General features: G+C 39.5%; 1 protein-coding gene across 2 annotated transcripts in view; it reads left to right on the forward strand.

Annotated features, from left to right (window-relative positions):
- Positions 1–20,236, forward strand: part of LOC117335352 (vacuolar protein sorting-associated protein 18 homolog) — a 100,438-nt gene that overhangs the window by 39,781 nt on the left and 40,421 nt on the right. For both annotated transcript variants that reach the window (XM_033895288.1, XM_033895289.1), the window contains one exon: positions 974–1,135. In XM_033895288.1, the coding sequence (XP_033751179.1) occupies positions 974–1,135 (162 nt within the window). The remainder of the gene's footprint in view (positions 1–973; positions 1,136–20,236) is intronic.

A 20,236-nucleotide genomic window follows, 5' to 3' on the forward strand; every position in this document is an offset into this window, starting at 1 on the left:
TGTTGGGTAGATGTTATGATTTGTGTATCGTTATTTACAGTGTTCAGGCGATGTTATGATTTATGTCTCGTTATTTACAGTGTTCAGGAGATGTTATGATTTATGTATTGTTATTTACAGTGTTCGGGAGATGTTATGATTGATGTATCGTTATTTACAGTGTTGGGTAGATGTTATGATTTATGTATCGTTATTTACAGTGTTGGGTAGATGTTATGATTTATGTATTGTTATTTACAGTGTTGGGTAGATGTTATGATTTATGTATTGTTATTTACAGTGTTCAGGAGATGTTATGATTTATGTATCGTTATTTACAGTGTTCAGGAGATGTTATGATTTATGTATCGTTATTTACAGTGTTGGGTAGATGTTATGATTTATGTCTCGTTATTTACAGTGTTCAGGAGATGTTATGATTTATGTATTGTTATTTACAGTGTTGGGTAGATGTTATGATTTATGTATCGTTATTTACAGTGTTCAGGAGATGTTATGATTTATGTATTGTTATTTACAGTGTTCGGTAGATGTTATGATTTATGTATCGTTATTTACAGTGTTCGGTAGATGTTATGATTTATGTATCGTTATTTACAGTGTTGGGTAGATGTTATGATTTATGTATCGTTATTTACAGTGTTGGGTAGATGTTATGATTTATGTATCGTTATTTACAGTGTTCAGGAGATGTTATGATTGATGTATCGTTATTTACAGTGTTCGGTAGATGTTATGATTTATGTATCGTTATTTACAGTGTTCAGGAGATGTTATGATTTGTGTATCATTATTTACAGTGTTCGGTAGATGTTATGATTTATGTATCGTTATTTACAGTGTTCAGGAGATGTTATGATTTATGTATTGTTATTTACAGTGTTGGGTAGATGTTATGATTTATGTATCGTTATTTACAGTGTTCAGGAGATGTTATGATTTATGTATCGTTATTTACTATTGTTATTTACAGTGTTCAGGAGATGTGGACCTTTTCTACAAGTTCTCTCCCCTGTTAATGCAGAACATCCCACAAGAGACAGTCACTGATTGGATCAAATTGAAGAAAAACCTGGAACCCCTGCGCCTTATCCCCGCTCTTGTACAGTACGATCATAACAGATACAGACAGCAGGTTAGTGGGAGTTATTGGAGTAATCTCCCCTGTCATGGATGTTGATTTCCCATCTGAACCGAGACCTTGAAAGTAAAGCTGGTTATCTATTTCCCAGCCTAATAGTATTAATTCATATGTTTATATATTCAGATGCAATCCTCATACTTGTGAGGAAGATGAAGAAATCATTGTACTTGTGAAGTAGATGAGGTAATCATTGTACTTGTGAAGTAGATGAGGTAATCATTGTACTTGTGAGGTAGATGAGGTTATCATTGTACTTGTTGAGTAGATGAGGTTATCATTGTACTTGTGAAGTAGATGAGGTAATCATTGTACTTGTGAAGTAGATGAGGTAATCATTGTACTTGTGAAGTAGATGAGGTAATCATTGTACTTGTGAAATAGATGAGGTAGTCATTGTACTTGTGAGGTAGATGAGGTAATCATTGTAGTTGTGGAGTAGATGAGGTAATCATTGTACTTGTGAAGTAGATGAGGTAATCATTGTACTTGTGAGATAGATGAGGTAATCATTGTACTTGTGAAGTAGATGAGGTAATCATTGTACTTGTGAGGTAGATGAAGTAATCATTGTGATTGTGAAGTAGATGAGGTAATCATTGTGATTGTGAAGTAGATGAGGTAAATCATTGTACTTGTCAGGTAGATGAGGTAATCATTGTGATTGTGAAGTAGTTGAGGTAAATCATTGTACTTGTCAGGTAGATGAGGTAATCATTGTGATTGTGAAGTAGATGAGGTAGTCATTGTACTTGTGAGGTAGATGAAGTAATCATTGTACTTGTGAAGTAGATGAGGTTATCATTGTACTTGTGAAGTAGATGAGGTTATCATTGTACTTGTGAAGTAGATGAGGTAATCATTGTACTTGTGAAGTAGATGAGGTAATCATTGTACTTGTGAAGTAGATGAGGTTATCATTGTACTTGTGAAGTAGATGAGGTAATCATTGTACTTGTGGAGTAGATGAGGTAATCATTGTACTTGTGGAGTAGATGAGGTTATCATTGTACTTGTGAAGTAGATGAGGTAATCATTGTATTTGTGAAGTAGACGAGGTAATCATTGTACTTGTGAGATAGATGAGGTAATCATTGTACTTGTGAGATAGATGAGGTAGTCATTGTACTTGTGAAGTAGATGAGGTAATCATTGTACTTGTGAGGTAGATGAGGTAATCATTGTACTTGTGAGGTAGATGAGGTAGTCATTGTACTTGTGAGATAGATGAGGTAATCATTGTACTTGTGAAGTAGATGAGGTAATCATTGTACTTGTGGAGTAGATGAGGTAATCATTGTACTTGTGAAGTAGATGAGGTAATCATTGTACTTGTGAGGTAGATGAGGTAATCATTGTACTTGTGAAGTAGATGAGGTAATCATTGTACTTGTGAGATAGATGAGGTAATCATTGTACTTGTGGAGTAGATGAGGTAATCATTGTACTTGTGAAGTAGATGAGGTAATCATTGTACTTGTGAGGTAGATGAGGTAATCATTGTACTTGTGAGATAGATGAGGATATCATTGTACTTGTGGAGTAGATGAGGTAATCATTGTACTTGTGAAGTAGACGAGGTAATCATTGTACTTGTGAAGTAGATGAGGTAATCATTGTACTTGTGGAGTAGATGAGGTAATCATTGTACTTGTGAGGTAGATGAAGTAATCATTGTACTTGTGAGGTAGATGAAGTAATCATTGTACTTGTGGAGTAGATGAGGTAATCATTGTACTTGTGAGATAGATGAGGTAATCATTGTACTTGTGAAAAAGATGAGGTAATCATTGTACTTGTGAAGTAGATGAGGTAATCATTGTACTTGTGAAGTAGATGAGGTAATCATTGTACTTGTGGAGTAGATGAGGTAATCATTGTACTTGTGAAGTAGATGAGGTAATCATTGTACTTTTGGAGTAGATGAGGTAATCATTGTACTTGTGAAGTAGATGAGGTAATCATTGTACTTGTGAAGTAGATGAGGTAATCATTGTACTTGTGAAGTAGATGAGGTAATCATTGTACTTGTGAAGTAGATGAGGTAATCATTGTACTTGTGAAGTAGATGAGGTAATCATTGTACTGGTGGAGTAGATGAGGTAATCATTGTACTTGTGAGATAGATGAGGTAATCATTGTACTTGTGAAGTAGATGAGGTAATCATTGTACTTGTGAAGTAGACGAGGTAATCATTGTACTTGTGAGATAGATGAGGTAATCATTGTACTTGTGAGATAGATGAGGTAATCATTGTACTTGTGAAGTAGATGAGGTAATCATTGTACTTGTGAAGTAGATGAGGTAATCATTGTACTTGTGAAGTAGATGAGGTAATCATTGTACTGGTGGAGTAGATGAGGTAATCATTGTACTTGTGGAGTAGATGAGGTAATCATTGTACTTGTGAAGTAGATGAGGTAATCATTGTACTTGTGACGTAGATGAGGTAATCATTGTACTTGTGAGATAGATGAGGTAATCATTGTACTTGTGAAGTAGATGAGGTAATCTTTGTACTTGTGAAGTAGATGAGGTAATCATTTTACTTATGGAGTAGATGAGGTAATCATTGTACTTGTGAGGTAGATGAGGTTATCATTGTACTTGTGAGATAGATGAGGTAATCATTGGACTTGTGAGGTAGATGAGGTAATCATTGTACTTGTGAGGTAGATGAGGTAATCATTGTACTTGTGGAGTAGATGAGGTAATCATTGTACTTGTGAGGTAGAGGAGGTAATCATTGTACTTGTGAAGTAGATGAGGTATTCTCCCACCTTTCACTGATTTGTCTCCCGTTTTGAGTGTACAAGATTTCTCTGTCTTTTTTAGCGCGTGCAATCTGTCATACCCTAGGGTGTGACAAATTGCATGCGCTCACTTTCTTCACCGGAAGTACTACCGGAACTACTTTTTTTGTTTACATTACGTCGTCTGCTATGTCAACAAACAAATTGTGTACACAATAATACAAAAATCCCCAGTCTCTAAACAACTACAGACAACTGAACAGTTTCCAAAAACAAAAAAATGTCTGCCATTCTTTCAAATACAAATGAATCCCCCAACTGTAGGCCTACAACTGAAACTGAGAGCAAGTGCACCTACCTGCACCGATCGCGACAAAATTGTTCAACTGTCACAAGTAAAAAGATCGCACAACAGCATTTCCTTGTGCCCAACTCCGTCCGATGTCACAAGATTGGTGTTTTATGGATCCACAATCAGTGGGGGAACATTTAACATCCATTTCCACAGCCATAATGACAACACAAAGTCAATTTCAAAGCGACCTCATGTGATTTACTCCGAGTCGGATAATGATGAGTGAGTGATGTCACCCCACGTGAAATGGATGAATGGAAATGTGTGCATATTTCCCGCGTTTTTTTTTTACATGTGTACTTGTTTACAAACAGACGGAGATCGCCGATGGGAAAACACATAAAGAAAAGAGGTGGGAGAAAAATAATCATTCCCTACCTTGAGGGTGTAACAAAGAAATCTCAACCTTCGGGGGAGATTCTTGAATGTCCAAACCCTCAGGTTGAGATTTCTCTGTCACACCCTCAAGGTAGGGAAAGATTCTATTAATCATCATATTTTTCACATTGTACGTCTTGTATGCATCAGATGTATGTTTCTCAGACAGTCAATACTTAACCATATCGGGTTCCACCACTATACCATATCAGCCTATTACATACTTCTGTACTGTAGGAATCGGGTTCCACCACTATACCATATCAGCCTATTACATACTTCTGTACTGTAGGAATCAGGTTCCACCACTATACCATATCAGTCTATTACATACTTCTGTACTGTAGGAATCAGGTTCCACCACTATACCATATCAGCCTATTACATACTTCTGTACTGTAGGAATCGGGTTCCACCACTATACCATATCAGTCTATTACATACTTCTGTACTGTAGGAATCGGGTTCCACCACTACACCATATCAGTCTATTACATACTTCTGTAGGAATCAGGTTCCACCACTATACCATATCAGTCTATTACATACTTCTGTAGGAATCAGGTTCCACCACTATACCATATCAGTCTATTACATACTTCTGTAGGAATCAGGTTCCACCACTATACCATATCAGTCTATTACATACTTCTGTAGTAATCAGGTTCCACCACTATACCATATCAGTCTATTACATACTTCTGTACTGTAGTAATCAGGTTCCACCACTGTACCATATCAGTCTATTACATACTTCTGTACTGTAGGAATCAGGTTCCACCACTATACCATATCAGTCTATTACATACTTGTGTTCTGTAGGAATCAGGTTCCACCACTATACCATATCAGTCTATTACATACTTCTGTACTGTAGGAATCAGGTTCCACCACTGTACCATATCAGTCTATTACATACTTCTGTACTGTAGGAATCGGGTTCCACCACTATACCATATCAGTCTATTACATACTTCTGTACTGTAGGAATCAGGTTCCACCACTATACCATATCAGCCTATTACATACTTCTGTAGGAATCAGGCTCCACCACTATACCATATCAGTCTATTACATACTTCTGTACTGTAGGAATCAGGTTCCACCACTATACCATATCAGCCTATTACATACTTCTGTACTGTAGGAATCAGGTTCCACCACTATACCATATCAGCCTATTACATACTTCTGTACTGCAGGAATCAGGTTCCACCACTATACCATATCAGTCTATTACATACTTCTGTACTGTAGTAATCAGGTTCCACCACTATACCATATCAGTCTATTACATACTTCTGTAGGAATCAGGTTCCACCACTATACCATATCAGTCTATTACATACTTCTGTAGGAATCAGGTTCCACCACTATACCATATCAGTCTATTACATACTTCTGTAGGAATCAGGTTCCACCACTATACCATATCAGTCTATTACATACTTCTGTACTGTAGGAATCAGGTTCCACCACTATACCATATCAGCCTATTACATACTTCTGTACTGTAGTAATCAGGTTCCACCACTATACCATATCAGCCTATTACATACTTCTGTAGGAATCAGGTTCCACCACTATACCATATCAGTCTATTACATACTTCTGTACTGTAGGAATCAGGTTCCACCACTATACCATATCAGTCTATTACATACTTCTGTAGGAATCGGGTTCCACCACTATACCATATCAGCCTATTACATACTTGTGTTCTGTAGGAATCAGGTTCCACCACTATACCATATCAGCCGATTACATACTTCTGTACTGTAGGAATCAGGTTCCACCACTGTACCATATCAGTCTATTACATACTTCTGTACTGTAGGAATCGGGTTCCACCACTATACCATATCAGTCTATTACATACTTCTGTACTGTAGGAATCAGGTTCCCCACTATACCATATCAGTCTATTACATACTTCTGTAGGAATCAGGTTCCCCACTATACCATATCAGTCTATTACATACTTCTGTACTGTAGGAATCAGGTTCCACCACTATACCATATCAGCCTATTACATACTTGTGTTCTGTAGGAATCAGGTTCCACCACTGTACCATATCAGCCTATTACATACTTGTGTTCTGTAGGAATCAGGTTCCACCACTATACCATATCAGCCTATTACATACTTGTGTTCTGTAGGAATCAGGTTCCACCACTAAACCATATCAGTCTATTACATACTTCTGTACTGTAGGAATGGGGTTCCACCACTATACCATATCAGCCTATTACATACTTCTGTAGGAATCAGGTTCCACCACTGTACCATATCAGTCTATTACATACTTGTGTACTGTAGTAATCAGGTTCCACCACTATACCATATCAGTCTATTACATACTTCTGTAGGAATCAGGTTCCACCACTATACCATATCAGTCTATTACATACTTGTGTACTGTAGTAATCAGGTTCCACCACTATACCATATCAGTCTATTACATACTTGTGTTCTGTAGGAATCAGGTTCCACCACTGTACCATATCAGCCTATTACATACTTCTGTCCTGTAGGAATCAGGTTCCACCACTGTACCATATCAGTCTATTACATACTTCTGTACTGTAGTAATCAGGTTCCACCACTATACCATATCAGTCTATTACATACTTCTGTAGGAATCAGGTTCCACCACTATACCATATCAGCCTATTACATACTTCTGTAGGAATCAGGTTCCACCACTATACCATATCAGTCTATTACACACTTCTGTACTGTAGGAATCAGGTTCCACCACTGTACCATATCAGTCTATTACATACTTCTGTACTGTAGGAATCAGGTTCCACCACTATACCATATCAGCCTATTACATACTTGTGTTCTGTAGGAATCGGGTTCCACCACTATACCATATCAGTCTATTACATACTTCTGTAGGAATCAGGTTCCACCACTATACCATATCAGTCTATTACATACTTCTGTACTGTAGGAATCAGGTTCCACCACTATACCATATCAGCCTATTACATACTTCTGTAGGAATCAGGTTCCACCACTATACCATATCAGTCTATTACATACTTGTGTACTGTAGTAATCAGGTTCCACCACTATACCATATCAGTCTATTACATACTTGTGTTCTGTAGGAATCAGGTTCCACCACTGTACCATATCAGTCTATTACATACTTCTGTACTGTAGTAATCAGGTTCCACCACTATACCATATCAGTCTATTACATACTTCTGTAGGAATCAGGTTCCACCACTATACCATATCAGCCTATTACATACTTCTGTAGGAATCAGGTTCCACCACTATACCATATCAGCCTATTACATACTTGTGTTCTGTAGGAATCGGGTTCCACCACTATACCATATCAGTCTATTACATACTTCTGTACTGTAGGAATCAGGTTCCACCACTATACCATATCAGCCTATTACATACTTCTGTAGGAATCAGGTTCCACCACTATACCATATCAGTCTATTACATACTTGTGTACTGTAGTAATCAGGTTCCACCACTATACCATATCAGTCTATTACATACTTCTGTAGGAATCAGGTTCCACCACTATACCATATCAGTCTATTACATACTTGTGTACTGTAGTAATCAGGTTCCACCACTATACCATATCAGTCTATTACATACTTGTGTTCTGTAGGAATCAGGTTCCACCACTGTACCATATCAGCCTATTACATACTTGTGTTCTGTAGGAATCAGGTTCCACCACTATACCATATCAGCCTATTACATACTTGTGTTCTGTAGGAATCAGGTTCCACCACTAAACCATATCAGTCTATTACATACTTCTGTACTGTAGGAATGGGGTTCCACCACTATACCATATCAGCCTATTACATACTTCTGTAGGAATCAGGTTCCACCACTATACCATATCAGCCTATTACATACTTCTGTAGGAATCAGGTTCCACCACTATACCATATCAGCCTATTACATACTTCTGTAGGAATCAGGTTCCACCACTATACCATATCAGTCTATTACATACTTCTGTACTGTAGGAATCAGGTTCCACCACTATACCATATCAGTCTATTACATACTTCTGTACTGTAGGAATCGGGTTCCACCACTATACCATATCAGCCTATTACATACTTCTGTACTGTAGGAATCAGGTTCCACCACTGTACCATATCAGCCTATTACATACTTGTGTTCTGTAGGAATCAGGTTCCACCACTGTACCATATCAGTCTATTACATACTTGTGTTCTGTAGGAATCAGGTTCCACCACTGTACCATATCAGCCTATTACATACTTCTGTACTGTAGGAATCGGGTTCCACCACTATACCATATCAGCCTATTACATACTTCTGTAGGAATCAGGTTCCACCACTATACCATATCAGTCTATTACATACTTCTGTACTGTAGGAATCGGGTTCCACCACTATACCATATCAGTCTATTACATACTTCTGTACTGTAGGAATCGGGTTCCACCACTATACCATATCAGTCTATTACATACTTCTGTACTGTAGGAATCAGGTTCCACCACTATACCATATCAGCCTATTACATACTTCTGTAGGAATCAGGTTCCACCACTATACCATATCAGTCTATTACATACTTCTGTACTGTAGGAATCAGGTTCCACCACTATACCATATCAGTCTATTACATACTTCTGTACTGTAGGAATCAGGTTCCACCACTATACCATATCAGTCTATTACATACTTCTGTACTGTAGGAATCAGGTTCCACCACTATACCATATCAGCCTATTACATACTTCTGTACTGTAGGAATCGGGTTCCACCACTATACCATATCAGCCTATTACATACTTCTGTAGGAATCAGGTTCCACCACTATACCATATCAGTCTATTACATACTTCTGTACTGTAGGAATCAGGTTCCACCACTATACCATATCAGTCTATTACATACTTCTGTACTGTAGGAATCAGGTTCCACCACTGTACCATATCAGCCTATTACATACTTCTGTAGGAATCAGGTTCCACCACTATACCATATCAGTCTATTACATACTTCTGTACTGTAGGAATCAGGTTCCACCACTATACCATATCAGCCTATTACATACTTCTGTACTGTAGGAATCAGGTTCCACCACTATACCATATCAGCCTATTACATACTTCTGTACTGTAGGAATCAGGTTCCACCACTATACCATATCAGTCTATTACATACTTCTGTACTGTAGGAATCAGGTTCCACCACTATACCATATCAGTCTATTACATACTTGTGTTCTGTAGGAATCAGGTTCCACCACTGTACCATATCAGTCTATTACATACTTCTGTACTGTAGGAATCAGGTTCCACCACTGTACCATATCAGTCTATTACATACTTCTGTAGGAATCAGGTTCCCCACTATACCATATCAGCCTATTACATACTTCTGTAGGAATCAGGTTCCACCACTGTACCATATCAGCCTATTACATACTTCTGTACTGTAGGAATCGGGTTCCACCACTATACCATATCAGCCTATTACATACTTCTGTACTGTAGGAATCGGGTTCCACCACTGTACCATATCAGCCTAATACATACTTCTGTAGGAATCAGGTTCCCCACTATACCATATCAGCCTATTACATACTTGTGTTCTGTAGGAATCAGGTTCCACCACTGTACCATATCAGTCTATTACATACTTCTGTACTGTAGGAATCAGGTTCCACCACTATACCATATCAGTCTATTACATACTTCTGTAGGAATCAGGTTCCCCACTATACCATATCAGCCTATTACATACTTGTGTTCTGTAGGAATCAGGTTCCACCACTATACCATATCAGTCTATTACATACTTCTGTACTGTAGGAATCAGGTTCCACCACTGTACCATATCAGCCTATTACATACTTCTGTAGGAATCAGGTTCCACCACTATACCATATCAGTCTATTACATACTTCTGTACTGTAGGAATCGGGTTCCACCACTATACCATATCAGCCTATTACATACTTCTGTCCTGTAGGAATCAGGTTCCACCACTGTACCATATCAGTCTATTACATACTTCTGTACTGTAGTAATCAGGTTCCACCACTATACCATATCAGTCTATTACATACTTGTGTTCTGTAGGAATCAGGTTCCACCACTATACCATATCAGCCTATTACATACTTCTGTACTGTAGGAATCAGGTTCCACCACTATACCATATCAGTCTATTACATACTTGTGTTCTGTAGGAATCAGGTTCCACCACTATACCATATCAGTCTATTACATACTTCTGTACTGTAGGAATCAGGTTCCACCACTATACCATATCAGCCTATTACATACTTCTGTACTGTAGGAATCAGGTTCCACCACTGTACCATATCAGTCTATTACATACTTCTGTAGGAATCAGGTTCCACCACTATACCATATCAGTCTATTACATACTTCTGTAGGAATCAGGTTCCACCACTATACCATATCAGTCTATTACATACTTCTGTAGGAATCAGGTTCCACCACTATACCATATCAGTCTATTACATACTTCTGTAGGAATCAGGTTCCACCACTATACCATATCAGTCTATTACATACTTCTGTAGGAATCAGGTTCCACCACTATACCATATCAGTCTATTACATACTTCTGTACTGTAGGAATCAGGTTCCACCACTATACCATATCAGTCTATTACATACTTGTGTTCTGTAGGAATCAGGTTCCACCACTGTACCATATCAGTCTATTACATACTTCTGTACTGTAGGAATCAGGTTCCACCACTGTACCATATCAGTCTATTACATACTTCTGTAGGAATCAGGTTCCACCACTATACCATATCAGCCTATTACATACTTGTGTTCTGTAGGAATCAGGTTCCACCACTATACCATATCAGTCTATTACACACTTCTGTACTGTAGGAATCAGGTTCCACCACTATACCATATCAGCCTATTACATACTTGTGTTCTGTAGGAATCAGGTTCCACCACTATACCATATCAGTCTATTACATACTTGTGTTCTGTAGGAATCAGGTTCCACCACTATACCATATCAGTCTATTACATACTTGTGTTCTGTAGGAATCAGGTTCCACCACTATACCATATCAGCCTATTACATACTTGTGTTCTGTAGGAATCAGGTTCCACCACTATACCATATCAGTCTATTACATACTTCTGTTCTGTAGGAATCGGGTTCCACCACTATACCATATCAGCCTATTACATACTTCTGTACTGTAGGAATCAGGTTCCACCACTATACCATATCAGTCTATTACATACTTGTGTTCTGTAGGAATCAGGTTCCACCACTATACCATATCAGTCTATTACATACTTCTGTACTGTAGGAATCAGGTTCCACCACTATACCATATCAGTCTATTACATACTTCTGTTCTGTAGGAATCAGGTTCCACCACTGTACCATATCAGCCTATTACATACTTCTGTAGGAATCAGGTTCACCACTATACCATATCAGTCTATTACATACTTGTGTTCTGTAGGAATCAGGTTCCACCACTATACCATATCAGTCTATTACATACTTGTGTACTGTAGTAATCAGGTTCCACCACTATACCATATCAGTCTATTACATACTTCTGTACTGTAGTAATCAGGTTCCACCACTATACCATATCAGTCTATTACATACTTCTGTACTGTAGGAATCAGGTTCCACCACTATACCATATCAGCCTATTACATACTTCTGTACTGTAGGAATCAGGTTCACCACTATACCATATCAGTCTATTACATACTTCTGTAGGAATCAGGTTCCACCACTATACCATATCAGTCTATTACATACTTCTGTACTGTAGGAATCAGGTTCCACCACTATACCATATCAGTCTATTACATACTTGTGTTCTGTAGGAATCAGGTTCCACCACTATACCATATCAGTCTATTACATACTTGTGTTCTGTAGGAATCAGGTTCCACCACTATACCATATCAGCCTATTACATACTTCTGTTCTGTAGGAATCAGGTTCCACCACTATACCATATCAGCCTATTACATACTTGTGTTTTGTAGGAGGGGTGACAGATATACACTGTATACCTGCTGTACCATGGCATGATTGTAAGGGATGACTTAAGATCTTATCTACCCTTCTTTCTAACCACTCTCCTCTAACTTTCCTCAAACTCTCCTCTTATTTTCCTCTGTCTTCTTACTTTTCTCTAACTTTCTTCTAACTCTCCTCTAATTCTCCTTTAACTTTCCTCTAACTCTCCTCTACCTCAACTCTAACTTTCCTCAAACTCTCCTCCAATTCGTCTCTAACTCTCCTCTAACTCTGCTCCAACTTTTCTCTAACTCTACTCCAACTTTTCTCTTACTTTCCTCTAACTCTCCTCTAGCTCTACTCCAACTTTCCTCTAACTTTCCTCTAACTCTCCTCTAACTCTACATCAGTCCTACACTATCTCTAGGAGGCTGACACAAAACATACAGCAGCTACTTAAACTCTACATACATCAGTCCTACACTATCTCTAGGAGGCTGACACATACAGCAGCTACTTAAACTCTACATACATCAGTCCTACACTATCTCTAGGAGGCTGACACATACAGCAGCTACTTAAACTCTACATACATCAGTCCTACACTATCTCTAGGAGGCTGACACATACAGCAGCTACTTAAACTCTACATACATCAGTCCTACACTATCTCTAGGAGGCTGACACATACAGCAGCTACTTAAACTCTACATACATCAGTCCTACACTATCTCTAGGAGGCTGACACATACAGCAGCTACTTAAACTCTACATACATCAGTCCTACACTATCTCTAGGAGGCTGACACATACAGCAGCTACTTAAACTCTACATACATCAGTCCTACACTATCTCTAGGAGGCTGACACATACAGCAGCTACTTAAACTCTACATACATCAGTCCTACACTATCTCTAGGAGGCTGACACATACAGCAGCTACTTAAACTCTACATACATCAGTCCTACACTATCTCTAGGAGGCTGACACATACAGCAGCTACTTAAACTCTACATACATCAGTCCTACACTATCTCTAGGAGGCTGACACATACAGCAGCTACTTAAACTCTACATACATCAGTCCTACACTATCTCTAGGAGGCTGACACATACAGCAGCTACTTAAACTCTACATACATCAGTCCTACACTATCTCTAGGAGGCTGACACATACAGCAGCTACTTAAACTCTACATACATCAGTCCTACACTATCTCTAGGAGGCTGACACATACAGCAGCTACTTAAACTCTACATACATCAGTCCTACACTATCTCTAGGAGACTGACACATACAGCAGCTACTTAAACTCTACATACATCAGTCCTACACTATCTCTAGGAGGCTGACACATACAGCAGCTACTTAAACTCTACATACATCAGTCCTACACTATCTCTAGGAGGCTGACACAAAACATACAGCAGCTACTTAAACTCTACATACATCAGTCCTACACTATCTCTAGGAGGCTGACACATACAGCAGCTACTTAAACTCTACATACATCAGTCCTACACTATCTCTAGGAGGCTGACACATACAGCAGCTACTTAAACTCTACATACATCAGTCCTACACTATCTCTAGGAGGCTGACACATACAGCAGCTACTTAAACTCTACATACATCAGTCCTACACTATCTCTAGGAGGCTGACACATACAGCAGCTACTTAAACTCTACATACATCAGTCCTACACTATCTCTAGGAGGCTGACACATACAGCAGCTACTTAAACTCTACATACATCAGTCCTACACTATCTCTAGGAGGCTGACACATACAGCAGCTACTTAAACTCTACATACATCAGTCCTACACTATCTCTAGGAGACTGACAACATACAGCAGCTACTTAAACTCTACATACATCAGTCCTACACTATCTCTAGGAGGCTGACACATACAGCAGCTACTTAAACTCTACATACATCAGTCCTACACTATCTCTAGGAGGCTGACACAAAACATACAGCAGCTACTTAAACTCTACATACATCAGTCCTACACTATCTCTAGGAGGCTGACACATACAGCAGCTACTTAAACTCTACATACATCAGTCCTACACTATCTCTAGGAGACTGACACAAAACATACAGCAGCTACTTAAACTCTACATACATCAGTCCTACACTATCTCTAGGAGGCTGACACATACAGCAGCTACTTAAACTCTACATACATCAGTCCTACACTATATCTAGGAGGCTGACACATACAGCAGCTACTTAAACTCTACATACATCAGTCCTACACTATCTCTAGGAGGCTGACACAAAACATACAGCAGCTACTTAAACTCTACATACATCAGTCCTACACTATCTCTAGGAGGCTGACACATACAGCAGCTACTTAAACTCTACATACATCAGTCCTACACTATCTCTAGGAGGCTGACACATACAGCAGCTACTTAAACTCTACATACATCAGTCCTACACTATCTCTAGGAGGCTGACACATACAGCAGCTACTTAAACTCTACATACATCAGTCCTACACTATCTCTAGGAGGCTGACACATACAGCAGCTACTTAAACTCTACATACATCAGTCCTACACTATCTCTAGGAGGCTGACACATACAGCAGCTACTTAAACTCTACATACATCAGTCCTACACTATCTCTAGGAGGCTGACACATACAGCAGCTACTTAAACTCTACATACATCAGTCCTACACTATCTCTAGGAGGCTGACACATACAGCAGCTACTTAAACTCTACATACATCAGTCCTACACTATCTCTAGGAGGCTGACACATACAGCAGCTACTTAAACTCTACATACATCAGTCCTACACTATCTCTAGGAGGCTGACACATACAGCAGCTACTTAAACTCTACATACATCAGTCCTACACTATCTCTAGGAGGCTGACACATACAGCAGCTACTTAAACTCTACATACATCAGTCCTACACTATCTCTAGGAGGCTGACACATACAGCAGCTACTTAAACTCTACATACATCAGTCCTACACTATCTCTAGGAGGCTGACACAAAACATACAGCAGCTACTTAAACTCTACATACATCAGTCCTACACTATCTCTAGGAGGCTGACACATACAGCAGCTACTTAAACTCTACATACATCAGTCCTACACTATCTCTAGGAGGCTGACACATACAGCAGCTACTTAAACTCTACATACATCAGTCCTACACTATCTCTAGGAGGCTGACACATACAGCAGCTACTTAAACTCTACATACATCAGTCCTACACTATCTCTAGGAGGCTGACACATACAGCAGCTACTTAAACTCTACATACATCAGTCCTACACTATCTCTAGGAGGCTGACACATACAGCAGCTACTTAAACTCTACATACATCAGTCCTACACTATCTCTAGGAGGCTGACACATACAGCAGCTACTTAAACTCTACATACATCAGTCCTACACTATCTCTAGGAGGCTGACACATACAGCAGCTACTTAAACTCTACATACATCAGTCCTACACTATCTCTAGGAGGCTGACACATACAGCAGCTACTTAAACTCTACATACATCAGTCCTACACTATCTCTAGGAGGCTGACACATACAGCAGCTACTTAAACTCTACATACATCAGTCCTACACTATCTCTAGGAGGCTGACACATACAGCAGCTACTTAAACTCTACATACATCAGTCCTACACTATCTCTAGGAGGCTGACACATACAGCAGCTACTTAAACTCTACATACATCAGTCCTACACTATCTCTAGGAGGCTGACACATACAGCAGCTACTTAAACTCTACATACATCAGTCCTACACTATCTCTAGGAGGCTGACACATACAGCAGCTACTTAAACTCTACATACATCAGTCCTACACTATCTCTAGGAGGCTGACACATACAGCAGCTACTTAAACTCTACATACATCAGTCCTACACTATCTCTAGGAGGCTGACACATACAGCAGCTACTTAAACTCTACATACATCAGTCCTACACTATCTCTAGGAGGCTGACACATACAGCAGCTACTTAAACTCTACATACATCAGTCCTACACTATCTCTAGGAGGCTGACACATACAGCAGCTACTTAAACTCTACATACATCAGTCCTACACTATCTCTAGGAGGCTGACACATACAGCAGCTACTTAAACTCTACATACATCAGTCCTACACTATCTCTAGGAGGCTGACACATACAGCAGCTACTTAAACTCTACATACATCAGTCCTACACTATCTCTAGGAGGCTGACAAAACATACAGCAGCTACTTAAACTCTACATACATCAGTCCTACACTATATCTAGGAGGCTGACACATACAGCAGCTACTTAAACTCTACATACATCAGTCCTACACTATCTCTAGGAGGACTGACACAAAACATACAGCAGCTACTTAAACTCTACATACATCAGTCCTACACTATCTCTAGGAGGCTGACACAAAACATACAGCAGCTACTTAAACTCTACATACATCAGTCCTACACTATCTCTAGGAGGCTGACACATACAGCAGCTACTTAAACTCTACATACATCAGTCCTACACTATCTCTAGGAGGCTGACACAAAACATACAGCAGCTACTTAAACTCTACATACATCAGTCCTACACTATCTCTAGGAGGCTGACACATAACATACAGCAGCTACTTAAACTCTACATACATCAGTCCTACACTATCTCTAGGAGGCTGACACAAAACATACAGCAGCTACTTAAACTCTACATACATCAGTCCTACACTATCTCTAGGAGGCTGACACATACAGCAGCTACTTAAACTCTACATACATCAGTCCTACACTATCTCTAGGAGGCTGACACATACAGCAGCTACTTAAACTCTACATACATCAGTCCTACACTATCTCTAGGAGGCTGACACATACAGCAGCTACTTAAACTCTACATACATCAGTCCTACACTATCTCTAGGAGGCTGACACATACAGCAGCTACTTAAACTCTACATACATCAGTCCTACACTATCTCTAGGAGGCTGACACAAAACATACAGCAGCTACTTAAACTCTACATACATCAGTCCTACACTATCTCTAGGAGGCTGACACAAAACATACAGCAGCTACTTAAACTCTACATACATCAGTCCTACACTATCTCTAGGAGGCTGACACATACAGCAGCTACTTAAACTCTACATACATCAGTCCTACACTATCTCTAGGAGGCTGACACATACAGCAGCTACTTAAACTCTACATACATCAGTCCTACACTATCTCTAGGAGGCTGACACAAAACAGCAGCTACTTAAACTCTACATACATCAGTCCTACACTATCTCTAGGAGGCTGACACATACAGCAGCTACTTAAACTCTACATACATCAGTCCTACACTATCTCTAGGAGGCTGACACATACAGCAGCTACTTAAACTCTACATACATCAGTCCTACACTATCTCTAGGAGGCTGACACATACAGCAGCTACTTAAACTCTACATACATCAGTCCTACACTATCTCTAGGAGGCTGACACATACAGCAGCTACTTAAACTCTACATACATCAGTCCTACACTATCTCTAGGAGGCTGACACATACAGCAGCTACTTAAACTCTACATACATCAGTCCTACACTATCTCTAGGAGGCTGACACATACAGCAGCTACTTAAACTCTACATACATCAGTCCTACACTATATCTAGGAGGCTGACACATACAGCAGCTACTTAAACTCTACATACATCAGTCCTACACTATCTCTAGGAGGCTGACACATACAGCAGCTACTTAAACTCTACATACATCAGTCCTACACTATCTCTAGGAGGCTGACACAAAACAGCAGCTACTTAAACTCTACATACATCAGTCCTACACTATCTCTAGGAGGCTGACACATACAGCAGCTACTTAAACTCTACATACATCAGTCCTACACTATCTCTAGGAGGCTGACACATACAGCAGCTACTTAAACTCTACATACATCAGTCCTACACTATCTCTAGGAGGCTGACACATACAGCAGCTACTTAAACTCTACATACATCAGTCCTACACTATCTCTAGGAGGCTGACACATACAGCAGCTACTTAAACTCTACATACATCAGTCCTACACTATCTCTAGGAGGCTGACACATACAGCAGCTACTTAAACTCTACATACATCAGTCCTACACTATCTCTAGGAGGCTGACACATACAGCAGCTACTTAAACTCTACATACATCAGTCCTACACTATCTCTAGGAGGCTGACACAAAACATACAGCAGCTACTTAAACTCTACATACATCAGTCCTACACTATCTCTAGGAGGCTGACACATACAGCAGCTACTTAAACTCTACATACATCAGTCCTACACTATCTCTAGGAGGCTGACACAAAACATACAGCAGCTACTTAAACTCTACATACATCAGTCCTACACTATCTCTAGGAGGCTGACACATACAGCAGCTACTTAAACTCTACATACATCAGTCCTACACTATCTCTAGGAGGCTGACACAAAACATACAGCAGCTACTTAAACTCTACATACATCAGTCCTACACTATCTCTAGGAGGCTGACACAAAACATACAGCAGCTACTTAAACTCTACATACATCAGTCCTACACTATCTCTAGGAGGCTGACACATACAGCAGCTACTTAAACTCTACATACATCAGTCCTACACTATCTCTAGGAGGCTGACACAAAACATACAGCAGCTACTTAAACTCTACATACATCAGTCCTACACTATCTCTAGGAGGCTGACACATACAGCAGCTACTTAAACTCTACATACATCAGTCCTACACTATCTCTAGGAGGCTGACACATACAGCAGCTACTTAAACTCTACATACATCAGTCCTACACTATATCTAGGAGGCTGACACAAAACATACAGCAGCTACTTAAACTCTACATACATCAGTCCTACACTATCTCTAGGAGACTGACACATACAGCAGCTACTTAAACTCTACATACATCAGTCCTACACTATCTCTAGGAGGCTGACACATACAGCAGCTACTTAAACTCTACATACATCAGTCCTACACTATCTCTAGGAGGCTGACACATACAGCAGCTACTTAAACTCTACATACATCAGTCCTACACTATCTCTAGGAGGCTGACACATACAGCAGCTACTTAAACTCTACATACATCAGTCCTACACTATCTCTAGGAGGCTGACACATACAGCAGCTACTTAAACTCTACATACATCAGTCCTACACTATCTCTAGGAGGCTGACACATACAGCAGCTACTTAAACTCTACATACATCAGTCCTACACTATCTCTAGGAGGCTGACACATACAGCAGCTACTTAAACTCTACATACATCAGTCCTACACTATATCTAGGAGGCTGACACATACAGCAGCTACTTAAACTCTACATACATCAGTCCTACACTATCTCTAGGAGACTGACACAAAACATACAGCAGCTACTTAAACTCTACATACATCAGTCCTACACTATCTCTAGGAGGCTGACACATACAGCAGCTACTTAAACTCTACATACATCAGTCCTACACTATCTCTAGGAGGCTGACACATACAGCAGCTACTTAAAC

Source organism: Pecten maximus, chromosome 10 (assembly GCF_902652985.1).
Source record: "Pecten maximus chromosome 10, xPecMax1.1, whole genome shotgun sequence".
In the NCBI taxonomy this organism is placed as follows: Eukaryota; Metazoa; Mollusca; class Bivalvia; order Pectinida; family Pectinidae; genus Pecten; species Pecten maximus.